General features: G+C 28.1%; 4 protein-coding genes and 1 long non-coding RNA gene across 7 annotated transcripts; 3 read left to right on the top strand and 2 right to left on the bottom strand.

Moving 5' to 3' along the window:
• Positions 1-287: 287 nt before the first annotated feature.
• Positions 288-3,941, bottom strand: LOC122571984 (akirin-2). Its single transcript, XM_043736410.1, has 5 exons — positions 3,412-3,941; positions 2,703-2,902; positions 2,471-2,633; positions 2,321-2,380; positions 288-2,196 (listed from the first exon to the last, which is right to left on the bottom strand). The coding sequence occupies exons 1-4, from the start codon at positions 3,587-3,589 to the stop codon at positions 2,370-2,372; spliced, it is 552 nt and encodes a 183-aa protein (XP_043592345.1). The 5' UTR covers positions 3,590-3,941; the 3' UTR covers positions 288-2,196; positions 2,321-2,369.
• Positions 519-2,881, top strand: LOC122571988. Of its 2 annotated transcripts, none has more exons than XR_006318307.1 (3): positions 519-655; positions 2,379-2,517; positions 2,741-2,881. It is a non-coding gene; the product is annotated as an uncharacterized LOC122571988 (long non-coding RNA). The 2 variants fall into 2 exon arrangements; XR_006318306.1 differs by having other exon boundaries at positions 526-655; positions 2,374-2,517.
• A 633-nt stretch (positions 3,942-4,574) lies between the features above and the next one.
• LOC122571983 (acyl-protein thioesterase 2) lies at positions 4,575-6,268 on the top strand. Of its 2 annotated transcripts, none has more exons than XM_043736408.1 (7): positions 4,575-4,761; positions 5,113-5,144; positions 5,218-5,283; positions 5,411-5,458; positions 5,568-5,814; positions 5,890-6,054; positions 6,141-6,268. In XM_043736408.1, exons 1-7 carry the CDS (start codon positions 4,708-4,710, stop codon positions 6,186-6,188), a joined length of 660 nt encoding a protein of 219 aa, XP_043592343.1. In that variant the 5' UTR covers positions 4,575-4,707; the 3' UTR covers positions 6,189-6,268. The 2 variants fall into 2 exon arrangements, with proteins under 2 accessions (XP_043592343.1, XP_043592344.1); XM_043736409.1 differs by having other exon boundaries at positions 4,734-4,875.
• Positions 6,269-8,519: 2,251 nt separating this feature from the next.
• Positions 8,520-10,033, top strand: LOC122571979 (enoyl-CoA delta isomerase 2). Its single transcript, XM_043736400.1, has 6 exons — positions 8,520-8,661; positions 8,950-9,122; positions 9,208-9,328; positions 9,423-9,512; positions 9,575-9,715; positions 9,793-10,033. The coding sequence occupies exons 1-6, from the start codon at positions 8,551-8,553 to the stop codon at positions 9,946-9,948; spliced, it is 792 nt and encodes a 263-aa protein (XP_043592335.1). The 5' UTR covers positions 8,520-8,550; the 3' UTR covers positions 9,949-10,033.
• LOC122571957 (DNA repair and recombination protein RAD54B-like) lies at positions 9,892-13,445 on the bottom strand. Its single transcript, XM_043736349.1, has 10 exons — positions 12,990-13,445; positions 12,818-12,917; positions 12,645-12,737; positions 12,439-12,568; positions 11,789-12,357; positions 10,921-11,671; positions 10,688-10,847; positions 10,486-10,612; positions 10,181-10,405; positions 9,892-10,110 (listed from the first exon to the last, which is right to left on the bottom strand). The coding sequence occupies exons 1-10, from the start codon at positions 13,268-13,270 to the stop codon at positions 10,036-10,038; spliced, it is 2,511 nt and encodes an 836-aa protein (XP_043592284.1). The 5' UTR covers positions 13,271-13,445; the 3' UTR covers positions 9,892-10,035.
• Positions 13,446-13,703: the final 258 nt, after the last annotated feature.

Raw genomic sequence — 13,703 nt, 5'->3', positions numbered from 1 at the left:
TTGGAGGGGCTTCTTTCCTTGAAGCCATACTACTAATTGCATTAGTTTATTACACAAGTTAGTTAATGAGATTAGAGCACATATCTAAGGATCTTGTTACGCATATTGTGGAACTGACTCAGTAGTTCATGTACCTTCAACTAGAAAACATGGTCAAGCCCATCGGTAGTGTGAATTTATTTCATAATATATGAAATATTTTTCAAATTAATTTAATAAAAAAGTAGTATGTGCAACTACATATATTCAGTTAATTTAAAAAGGCTAAAGTAAAGAAATACACGTGATCAGTCTTATATTTATATTTATTTCAATAATAAGTGCTTACATAATGTAATATGGAGGTATTTTAATTGAAATTAAATCCCTTGAATTCATAAGGAATCTCATCGGTATATTTTCACAAAATTTTTCTTAATGGTAAACAATATTTTTCTGAAGTAGATATTACTTATTATTGACAATTAGAACCACTTATATTCCTTCCTTTTTTCACATTCAGCAGTCAGCAAACACTTGACATATCATGTATATTGTTGTATGAAAGTATGAACACTAATATTGTGTTCCCAAATTGTTCTGGTAACTAAAAGACACCTTTTTGGGAATGAATAAGGCAATTCTTAATGCCCCCTTTCAAAATGTGATTTTACAGGTAGGGAATTAAAATTTTGTCAATATATAAATGTTAGGTAGTAATAAAAATAAATCATAACATGGTCACAGTAATTCTTTTGGCTAAATTCTTGTTCATGCCTAATGGTTTTTTAAAATGAGTGAATGTCATCTTATAACAAAACAAAATGCATGCAGCAACCAAGAAAGCCTCATTCATATTATATTTAAACTTCTTTTTAAATACCAAAAAAAGCAAGGAAACGCGAGATATGATATAAAAATGAAGGGTTATAAACTAAAAATTTAAAAATCGATAACATTAGATAATATATAGTAGAATTATCGCGATAAACATGTCTAATAACAGGCACAATAAAGGTATAGGTATTATATATCCATTATTTACTGCTTTATTATGCTAAAGAAAGTCGTTGCTACCAGGGAACAGAAATATTTGCGAAATTTTATGAAATCTTTATTTCAAATATCCATTTTTGACAATATGTTCGTACAATGCTACATACTATACCTTATCTTGAATTCTTTACAAATTTTTATATTTGTATTTTAAACAAGATGATGCTTTTGCTAAAAAAAAAAGCTAACACATAAAAACTCAACAAAATTTAAGTAATCATGACAAATCAATAATCTATTCACGAATAATTTATTTGAGATTTCAAAGATTAATTCTTAATCTCAAAAAGGAACAAAGTATTATTGATAATTTAGTTCTACAAGTTATGTACGTCATTTAAGTTCGAACACATCCATTTCTAGGGAAATGTTGCTTACATTGAAAATTTACATATGTAATAAATCATACACACAAAAACAAATATTTCATATCGCAATGGTTAAAATAAGATTTTCAAAATACATTGCGTATATTTATCTTATATTTTACAAAAATTAAATATAACTAAGATTCAACGAAAACAACTTTCCCCAAGAGATATATGTTTTAATTACGTAATCTCTCTTCATATGCACAGTACTTTCTGCCAAAAACCTCAATATACAGTTTTATGTTTGCATTACAAGAGTATTCGCATATGGTTGAGCAATATCTAATACATGTATTATTAAATTAACAAGGAATTATTTGCATCATTGCTTGTCATTTCTTAACACATGCTGTTAAAATGTGCAAGAAATGAACATTTTTTTAATCTATTTTTAATCAGTTACGTGATATTACAGAACCCTGTGCAAGTCAAGTTCTTGACTCCAAGCATAGTCATGCACCGTATATAACTCCTACATGTATTCATGTTTGTACATAACTAAAATCTCGTTACAGTTCCCTGATACCAGCGCATTTCTAACATCGGCCAGTACAAATATTGTTAGTTTCAATAGTATACACTGTAGATTTTTGTAGTATGATTGCTGTTTACTGCAAACCTACTAAACTTACATCACTAATTTTTTTCTTTTTTTCTTTTTTTGTTTTTACCAGACACATTTTTCTCAATGTAAGTCGTAGTTTGAATCCTTTAAAGATGTTCTTGAACAAGGTGGTGCTGCATACCTCGATTTAAATTTCAAGCAAAATTTTTCTCACATGGTAGAAATCTATAATAATAAGAAAAACTAATAGAAAAGCTTATTAAACTTGTTGAAATGAAATGAAACAATTCTTTTACATAATTGATATCAGGCATATAATTCAATCTTATGTTAACATTACATATCTCACCTAATATTCTTCACAGAAACATAGTATCCTTATAAATAAGAATCTTGTTTTAGGATAGATCTGAAACATTACACAAAATTAATATGAAATATATTTCAAAATATAAAGAAAATATTCTCAGAGATCAACAAATTAATCAACATTACTTACAACTTGGCGCAGCTGCAGATTCAAATCTCTTTTGTATCTGATCATAGGTAAATTTAACAAAAGCATCATATTGCTCAGAAAGCTTCATATTTAAGATATGATCATATTCTTCTCGAATCTGTGTCTCCTGCTCTTTAAGCATTCGTTCACAAATCAATCCCACCTATAAAATCATTTAATTGATCAGACTTCCTGTTTGATAAACTAATTAAAGTTTTAAGTTATAAGTAACCTGTCTGAATGTAAATAAAGGTTTTTCTTTTCCACTAGGGCTATAACTACATGAATTTGAACCACAAGCAGATGGGCTTGAAGGACTGGCAGGGCCTTCCATGTCTGAAGAATCACCAGTATTGTTTTGAGGACTAAAATGCAATTGTTTGCGCCGATGCAGTCTCCGAATCTCTTCTCTTATGTTGGCAGCCATCTTTTCTATATACAAAAAGATTATTTTTATTCAAAGTATTGTATTTCTTTAGCGATTTCTAAAGCAATATAATTTCTAAAGTAACTCCAAACAATAAATGTACTTTTTAGAAGTTATGTCAAAATATCAATAATTTATAACAAAAATTAATTACTGGGATGAAGCAATCAAAAAATGCTAGGAATATGGTAAATTTAAACATAAATACTACAACTTTTAAGTGTTTTATTTTAATAATTGACCTATAATATCATAAAACCAAATAATTTCTAAAAACATGAACGTTTATAAATAAGGAGAAAAGGGGAGTTGATTCTCCATGTCCGTTACTACATTACCATATGATTTACGCATCTCCCCCTACCTAAACGCCGCACCTTCCCTCCCCCTTTTAAACGTCGTGAATTCAAGTTTTAAATCGCTGATACGATTTAACCATCCTTTCTCTGTCGTATCGTGGTAAGAAAGAATGAAATAGAAAAAAGAAAAATGGCCGTAACTTATAAGTAATTACCAGGCGTCAGTTTATGGGTTACTTCGCCAAAAGGCGAAGGATTCTGTGGCCTGGAATTAGCTTGAGTGGATGTACCGGGGGAAACACACATTGGTACACATCTTCGTCGTTTACTAGGACGACCATGACTATGTACCGGGTCGAACTCCAAAGATCTCTTTAGAGTGGCGCAGGCCATTTCTCTCCTTTACCGTCCTGTTCACAACTGACACTCAGATTATGGGCTTAGCCCGCGAGCTACGATGATTATGCCGAAAAATACAGCAAAACCACCGTATACGCGCACTGCCTGAGTAGTTTCTTTAACTGCACTCTAATTCTTCTGTCTTCCTTCGTGCCGATCCCCTCGGATTTCTTCGTATTCTGACTAGGCTGCACCAAAACAAACACTGCGGTAAAACAATATGGCTGGCAACCACGGTTTGTCGGCTAGGAACGACCACGGAACGAATGTCTCAACCATTAAAGCACCATCTTTTCACTGGTCACTACTTGCATTCCGAAATGTATACGTCGCAGGCTCAACTAACTTGAGACTCTTCGATTCTGATTGGTCAATATGTTGCATGGTGGCGTCTCTTTGCATTTCCTTCTCCTGATGTATTTTAATTGAAATTCAAAAATCAAAGATTCGGCTGCTTCTAACATACAAATTGTTTTTCTCAAAGTACAGTAGTTTTGATATATGTTTTCTTTTATAAATCCACAGCTTCCATAAGAATTAACTAATATTTTGAGAGGAATTATTTTTTTTCTAGAGACAGGAATCTTTAAGTTTATTCAAATGGAAAATGCATTTGGAAAATTGCAACAATATTTATAGAATTTTCTTCCTATTCAATTTGCACAGAGATTTTAGTTTCTTTTCAATATGGTCAGTGGTTCGTTTAAGAAAAGGATTTTAATTGTAACACTTCTAGGAAATGTATATTCTTTGACAGCTATACATACATTGTTATGAATATTAATCTGTAATTATCTGACAATTTCAAACGATTTGAGAAGTATAGTGTACAGAAAATAAGATATTTTACCACGTCACTGATGATAATAAAGTATTTTGTAATTATGCTTTGACAATGGGCAATTCTTCAGGTTTGCGTAATAATTTAGATTTTCATTTAAAAACAGATTCGTAAAGCATGCGCATAACTTTTGTCCACCCCTCTCTTTTCGCTTTAGGGAATTTCTAGCAGTGTCAAGAAGAATCTTCCGCCATTCTATATTTACGATTTTTACCGAATTGTTATACGTTTTATCCGTTTTCTTGCAGCCCGTCCAAAAAAGCGAGGAATAATGACAACAGTGAATCCTGTGGTGATAGCAGCTACGGCCAGACATACAGCGACAGTAAGCGGAAAATGTCTTCAAGATGTCTCTTTTTTGGTTATGCCTGGCGCAAAGTGATTTTTAATTAACCATAAGTTAATTATTCTTGACATAATTTTATCATACAAATTCTAAGTATGTGCTTGATATTTTTATAACTCTAGTTTTCTTTTATATTTGAGATTTGAATTATTTTTTTAAATTAAAATCTATCAATATGAAAAATAATTTTCAAAAAATTAATACTGTAGTTTTAAACACTTTTATTCAATAAATACGCACATGGTTTGAAGAAGTAGAAGAAATTAATAATATACGTTTTTATAACTGATTTTATTATTTCTATATAGTATAATTTCATTTTTGTTTCAGCTTATATTTTTCCATGGATTGGGTGATACAGGGTAAATGGCAATTTTTATGATTATATAATATATCAATTTTATAATCTCTTAATTTATTTAATGTATTTTATAGTCATGGTTGGGCTAGCTCAATGGGAGCAGTAAGATCTCCTCACATTAAAGTTATTTGTCCAACTGCGTATGTATAATTGATATAAAAATAACACTATATAACTCAATAAGAGCTCTTAGTAATTTTATCTAAGTATCTTTTTTTTTAATTTTTATCTAGGTAGTAAATATATCATTTAGTTTTGTCATTTTAGGCCTACAATGCCAGTAACATTAAATGCAGGATTTAGAATGCCTTCTTGGTAAGTAAGTAATATGTAATATAATAAATTAATTTACAATTCTTATTCATCATATAAACTTATATAATAATTCATTAATAATAAATAATATGTATATCAATAAATGTAGGTTTGATCTACGATCTTTGGAACCAAGTGGGCCTGAAGATGAAGAAGGTATTCGCAGAGCTGCAGAAATGGTACATTCTTTAATTGCAGAAGAAGTTGCAGCAGGAATACCCACAAAACGTATTGTTCTTGGAGGTTTTAGTCAGGGTGGTGCTCTTGCTATATATAGTGCTCTTACATTTCCAGAACCTTTAGCTGGTGTTATAGCTTTATCAGCTTGGCTTCCTTTGCATCAAAAATTCCCTGCTGTGTGTATATTCACACTACGTTCATGCTTAATATTTTACAATATCATAAAATTTATAACGTCACATATCTTATAGGATGCAATAGGAAATAAAAATACTCCACTACTGCAATGTCATGGTGATTGTGATCCAATAGTGCCATACAGATGGGGTCAATTGACTGCGTCAGTTCTCAAACAATTTATGACACAAACAGAATTCAAAACATATAGAGGGATGATGCATGCGTCTTGTGATGAGGTAAGCAGCATTTTAGCTTTCATAAAATTTTTGTATTGTAATTACTTCATATAATAATCATCTTCAAATAATAATCACTTCCACAGGAAATGCGCGACATGAAGAAATTCATTGAAAAAGTTTTGAAGCCGTAATAGTTTAACTAAATATATTAATATTTTAAACATTAAACTTATTACTTTACTGTTCTTTATTAAAAATTAATTACTTCCAACTTTTTCACTGTTACTTAATTCTAGCGCTTGGTGAAGGAGTAAAAACAGCAGTAGGTGGAGTGTTGTAGGTGGAAATGTTTCTAATCTTAAAAAAAGAAAACAAGCAGAAATAGCAATGAATTTATCATTTGTGTAAATTATATCTGAATGAACTACTTCTGTTTTATGATACCAAAGTTACTATTGTAATATTCCCAGTTTTTAATTTTACAAAACGAATTAACAATCACAAGATTCTTATATCTAATTCTAAATGCTTTAATATATATGAAAGATAATAATATTAAGGCATAGCAAATTGTTTTAAATGCATTTCTTTTTATAGAATTGTAATTTTTTAAAATAATTTTTTAAAAATTCATTAGTTTTATCCGGATAAAGCTTCCTCTTCTTAATGGATATAATAATATCCAATAGTTTAATTTTATTACGTTTACGTTTAATTAAAACGTTTAAAAGCCTTAAGTTATAGAAGCATTTAAATGTTCTTTATAAAATTAAATATATATACATATATTTATTTACGTTTCATGTAAGTTATATATAATGTACAAATACACTGCTATTTATGAAATAATAATTTTTGTAGAAATATCTAGGGACAGTAATATGGCCATGTAATCTGTGATTACAAAATATAATTTTGAAATCAGTGAACTCTGTAATTTTTAGCATGTGCAAGTGCTAGTCATGAAGAAATATACGTCAAATATATATCAAATATGATAACATTGTGAACATGTGTATAGTGCAAAAGTACTATCTTTATAGGTCTCATATTTTAGGTTTACCAATATGGTACTATTAAGAATGAAAAGAATTGCAATTATAATCAGTTACAAAACAAGTATTTAACTGAAAAGCAATACTAGCTGTGTAATAAAAAGTAAGGATCATCATTTGTAACATTTACTTGTATTATTAAAACAGAACGGATCATACTTGTTAAACAGCTACTTTTCTTCTTTGATATTTATTTAAGAACGTATGATATAAACATTGTAAATATAAAATTAGTTTTCTTATGTCGTACCATCTTTATGTGTCTAAGGTAATCTCTTCATTTGAAAATTTTGCTGTATATATTATTACTGCAGAATAATAAATTTTTTGATTTGTGTAAATTGTTTGAAAACATATATTTCACTAACAATATTAAATCAAATAACTTATTGTTCTCTATAAAATACACTGAAATATGAAACAGATATATTCAAGATTTTTAAATTTATTCTTTATGGATATTTTATATAATTTCATAACTTATTTATATTATTAACCGAGAGAAATTGATAGGATCCGTTCTTCCGGTATCAACAAGAATACTGTTGCATTTTTACACAATGTTGGAGAAAATTCCTGGTGCTCAGGAACATCATATATTTACAGACAGATATTATACAAGTTATATCTTGTCGGAAGAATTACGAAAACTGAAATGTCATTTGACTGGGACGATCCTAACAAATATGAAGAATTTGCCAAATCTTATAAAGAAATCAAAATTTTGTAACAAATCTATAATAGCATACCGTGAAGGCAATACTTTAGTTTTAGCACTGAAAGACAAGACGGTTGTGACATGTCTAACCAATTGGTATAATCCAGGATTGACTCCTATAAAAATAATTTTACGAGGTAGAGTTGAAGTTAAAGTGAAAAAACCCAATGCTATAATAAACTACATAATATATATGGGTGGCGTTGATCGTGCCGACCAATATGCTTCAACATACTGTCTCTTAAGGAAATCCTTGAAATGGTTGTGAAAAGTATTTTTTTTCTTTTCTTTTTTTTTTTTTTTTTTTTTTTGGAGCCTAGAAATAGATATAAATGGAAAACTACATGTCATTTTAACAAGAATTAGGAAGAATTGCAGGGTCTGCTCCCGATGAAATGAATCCAGCAAAAGATACTAGACAACATATTATAGTAATACGTGCCCCAACAAGCTGGCAATTGCTATATAAAATATCATACTAAACAATAGTATAGACACTAATATTTAAGAAATTTTCCTCTTTGAGAAGTAAACATGCATGAAAATTAAAAATATAAAAATTTTATAATTAATTCCAAGTTAGAGGTAGGGAATTCATTAAATATGCCGCGGAATGTTAATTTCGAGTTGTTAATTCATCCGAGGTAAAAAAGACCTCGAGTCCAGAAGGTTAATTTATTGTGTACAATTATATCGTAAGCATTCACTGAGCATAATATCATTAAAATAGATTCATTAATGAAAAAGTTATTTCTCAAACTTTATTCTGAATAACCACACATGCTTATAATGGATAATAAAAATTTATGCGATATTTTATGTTCGGTGGATAACGGAATACTAAACATTAGATTAAATCGACCAAAAAATAAAAATGCTATTACTATTTCTGTAAGTAACCGTTAAAATTTAGTATTAAAATTTAATTTATTATTATAAAGTTTGTCTAGAGATTAGAGTACATATTACAATAACATGTAATGGTGTAAAAGTTAGATTTTTAGATCTTACATAAAGAGCGAAATTAAATGTAATTTTTAAAATAGTAATTTTATCCAGCAGTTATTACATAATATATAATTAATGTCTAGTTTGTAGTTTATAAGTACAATAATGTATGTTTACATATAAAGAGTTTCATTAATAATGCTGCTATTAAACTTGTCCTTTATGTGTTAGATGTACAAAGATTTAATAAAAATTCTAGACGAATCTATTCAAAATAGTACCATATATATAGTCATCTTAACTGGTAATGGAAGCTTTTTCAGTAGTGGCAATGATTTTAAATCTTCATTAACAAGCCAAGATGAAGATGATTTTGATATCAAAAGTAAAATTAATATCTTGAAGTAAGTATTTGTAAACATGTTACTCTTTAATTCTTTAATATCACAAACTTAAATTTTAATAATAATCTTTTAAATAATTTTTCAGAGAATTTGTAGAAATGTTAATTAGATATCCTAAACTTTTAATAGCTATTGTAAATGGTCCTGCAATTGGAATTGCAGCAACAATGCTTCCATTATTTGACATTGTATATGCAGCAGATAATGTAAATAATTTTTAGTTATATATTATTAGTCCCCATTGTAGTTCATTATGTTCATTAAATTATGCTTAATCTGTAGTTATTCATTATCTTATAGGCTTATTTTGAAACACCATTTACAAGATTAGGCCTTAGTGCAGAAGGATGTTCAACATATACATTTCCTAATATATTTGGGAAGTCTAAGGTATTTAAAATTGTGAACTTATTATATTTGTGATTAAATTACAATTCTTAAATAATTTTTAGGCTAGTGAAATGTTATATTTAGGATATAAAATGAGTGCACTTGAAGCTAAACACTATGGTTTCATTAATGAAGTATACAAATATCAAAATTTAGATGAAGTTTGGACCTATTTAAAAATGTTGACTAAACTTTCATTAGAGGTATACTTTGATCTAATCTGTTTTACATAAAATGTAAGATACTGATACAATTATTTCAAATAAATGTCTTCTTTCAGTCTATATTGGCAATTAAATGTTTAATTAACAGATGGAATCAGGACATTTTATTGAAAGTTAATGAAGAAGAAATGACTGAACTTACAAAACGTTTAGAATCTCCTGAGTGCATAGAAAGATTAATAAGTCATATATTACATAAAAACAAACTTTAAGTATTTAATTGTACATTTGCTGTCATTATATATGTATATAATTATTGTGTTTTCATGACATGAAATATAAATATGTGTTTTATCATTTCAATCTGTCCTATTTACTACAGAATTTTTTAATATAAAAGTTATATTGTCAGATACTTCTGATAGCATAATTTCCTACAAAATATTTAAAAATAATTATTAATTTAATGTCTAGTTTTAATACTCAGTATTAAATTATTCTTACTTGAATTATTTTATCCGAAATTGGTTGTTGGTAATGTTCCCATTTCAAAAGCTGATTTATGGTGAAATTTGATTTTAACGTTTTATCTCCTAGAAATTGATAACCTGTAGCACCTTTTTGATGTAATTTTTCTGATGTTTCCTCTGATTTTTTATAGCCATTGCAAGAACACTTCATTAAATCATGCGTTAAACAATTCGTATTTGCTGCTAATGTGAATAAATCCTACAGATGTTACAAATATTATAAATTATTTGATACTGATTCAAAATGTACAATGTTTAAAATACATAAATAAAATAGACCTTCAATTCACTCATAGACAACTTAAAAGAAGATGAAGGATTTAGGTCTACCACAGTTTCATTTAAACTCGCTTTGCTAATTTGTCTTTGAAATATCTTTTCTTCAATAGTACCAGTTGTTAGTAATCTACAAGTTTATTTATATTATTATAAGAATATCTGTAACATGTAGATATTTGTTTCTAACTTAAAATATCCAAACCGTAATATGTAAACATCTTTTTTTTGACCATCCCTCCAAATTCTTGCCATAGCTTGTGAATCAGATGCTGGATTCCAGTCTGAATCAAATAATATAAGTCGAGATGCACCAGGTAAATTTAATCCAACTCCACCAGCTTTTGCACTTAATAAAAATACTTCTAGAATAGTTGCATAAACATTCAGAAAATGTTAGGTGACTGTTAAATTAAAAATAGTATAGATTATACTAACTACTGTTATCACTGGTTGAATTAAACCGCTCTATAATCTTAGATCTTGTATTACTTGTTGTACTACCATCTAATCTAAGAAATTGTAAGCCTTCTCTATTACAAACAGTTTCCAATATATCAAGTGTTTGTGTATAATATGAAACTAATACTAATTTTTCTTCCGTTTTTTTTAAATTTCTCAATAATGTTTGTACAATTGAAATTTTTCCACAGTATACTGTTTTTGTGCTATCTTTTATATTAGAAGTTTTATGTATACCTTTTGAATCAATACAGAAAAGCTCAGTTTTTTCATTATAAAATAATTCTGGGTGATTACAAATCTTTTTTAGAGCTGTTATTACTGTTAAATGCGGTATGTTATTACTTGATAGACTTTTATTAAACCATGAATCCGTAACTCGCAAATATAAATCCTGTTGCTCGATCGATAAACGGCAAAATACAATTAATTCATGCTTAGAAGGCAAGTACTTATTAATTGTTTCTTGTGTACGACGTAATATAAAGCATTTAGTTTTTTCACGTAATTCATTAGCTCTTTCAGTCCCAAGAGATACAACATGATCTGGTGCAGTAGGACATTGTGATGCAACAATAGGTTTTTCGTAATAATTTTTAAATTCAGAATTACTGCCTAATATAGTAGGGTTTACAAAATCAATCAAAGTAAAAAATTCTTGCAAATTATTTTGTATTGGAGTTCCAGTCAAAAGAATTCTTCTTTTACACTTCAAGTTATATAAAATCTAGAGAAATATAATATGTTAAAATTTTATATATCTCACATACTTTATAGTATTAAACATACATATAATCATATATTAGTTATTGTTTCTTTCTGAATTAAAATTAAATATTGATACCTTTGCTGCTTTTATATCATTATTTTTTAATCTATGTCCTTCATCACATATGATTAAATTAAAAGGTATTTCTTCGATTTCTTGTTCACATCTGGTAAGCATATCATAACTAATAATCATAACCGAGTTTCTTATATGTTTTTTGAAATCTTTTGACTTGTTTTTGGCGTCTACAACATATGGAGATATCCTGTGGAAACCCAACCAATGCTTAAACTCTTTATTCCAATTGTTACACAAACAACTAGGAGTTACTATTAATATATATTTTAATATTGGATATCCATATGGTCCTTTCTTTAACAATGTCCAAATAATTGCAATGCATTGTAATGTTTTACCAAGCCCCATTTCATCAGCCAAAATTGCTCCAAAATAATTAGATACCTTTAAGCCCATAATACATTCATATAGAAATACAATACCATGACGTTGATGTGGTCTAAGTACATTTACTAAACAGGTATCTACGAATACTTCTGTTTCATTTTCAGACATATCATGATTTATCCAACTTTTTGAAATATTTACAGATGGCATTACCAATGGACAGCATCTCAATTTTAGTTCTTTAATAGGACATGAAGATTAATATATTTTATACATTATAAAATTTAGTTTCATAATGTGCCTTTATTCATACATCATACCTTTACATAATGGCTTTAAAGGAAGATATGGATTAGAACTTGAAGTTTTCAACTTCTTTATGGGCGGTTCTGAAACTTTTTCTAAGATAGATTTATTGGGCATGTATTTGGATGTTGCTCTGTCAATTATCTATAAATATTTTAATATCACTTTTAGACAGTGATTCAAATAAGTAAATTATTAATACAAATGCATTCATTTTTACCTCAATTTCTTTATTATCTATATACATTCTAAAGCCTTCTATCAAAACTTCTGGATTAATTGTAGTTTTATGAATAACACTACCTTCTATATCCTGTTTAATGCAGAAATATATAACTTGTTTATAACTTTAATTAAAAAATCTTTTATATACAGTTTGTACAAATACATCACCTTTAAGACTGCATGTTTTCCTGTAACTTCCAATGTTCCATCATTTTCCCATCTTTTATGTTTTCTCATAGACTTTTTACCGATTACTACATTAAAGATACTAGAGAAGGGAATAATCGAATTATTAAAAACAAAATTACTATTTAAATGAATTAAAAATTTATGTACATACGCTGTATTACTATCAGTAATAATGGATAAACCTTCTTTAACAATAATTGCATTATTTTCTTTTCCCTTAATTGAAGCATTGTCTTCCCGTTTTTCCTCTTTATGATTGATAACAGGTTTTTTAAATAAATTAAGAATTTTTGTAGTGCTTCTAGTAAAAGTTTGCCCTGAATTTTCTGTTAAAACATTGGTATTTTCTAAACTTTTTTCGGATTTGGCACGCACTGGCTGTTGATATTTCAAAGTTGGTTTAAAACTTTTATTTAAATTATTGCGATACATGTTAGATACTTATATAACATATTATAATATTTTATATTTTAAATACTTTATAATCGAAATATACAACATAACGCGCACTAGTTACAGATTAATTAAAGTTACGAATATTAAAATCTGCTTGCCTCAGAATGCTACTATTCTGACAGTGCTTACTTTTAGTACTATTTGGTATTCCCGCGTAAGAGAATAATAGTAATTTTTAAATTAATACTATGAAGCAAACTTGTCATCTCAATTTCATTTCTAGTGTAAGGATAAAAGGCAGCGGAACATAGCATAATATAATAAATGATAAATATATTTATTATTAACGAATATGAAGTCAAATGATGATAAAATAATTTTCTAAATAATTTTTTTCATTTTGAAAGATAATGTAAAGGTTGTTTTCATGAAAACAACAGTAAAGTAAACTGCTGTTAGTCATATTGTA

Source organism: Bombus pyrosoma, linkage group LG10 (genome assembly GCF_014825855.1).
Source record: "Bombus pyrosoma isolate SC7728 linkage group LG10, ASM1482585v1, whole genome shotgun sequence".
NCBI lineage: Eukaryota > Metazoa > Arthropoda > Insecta > Hymenoptera > Apidae > Bombus > Bombus pyrosoma.
This window is presented reverse-complemented; position numbering and strand designations above follow the sequence as displayed.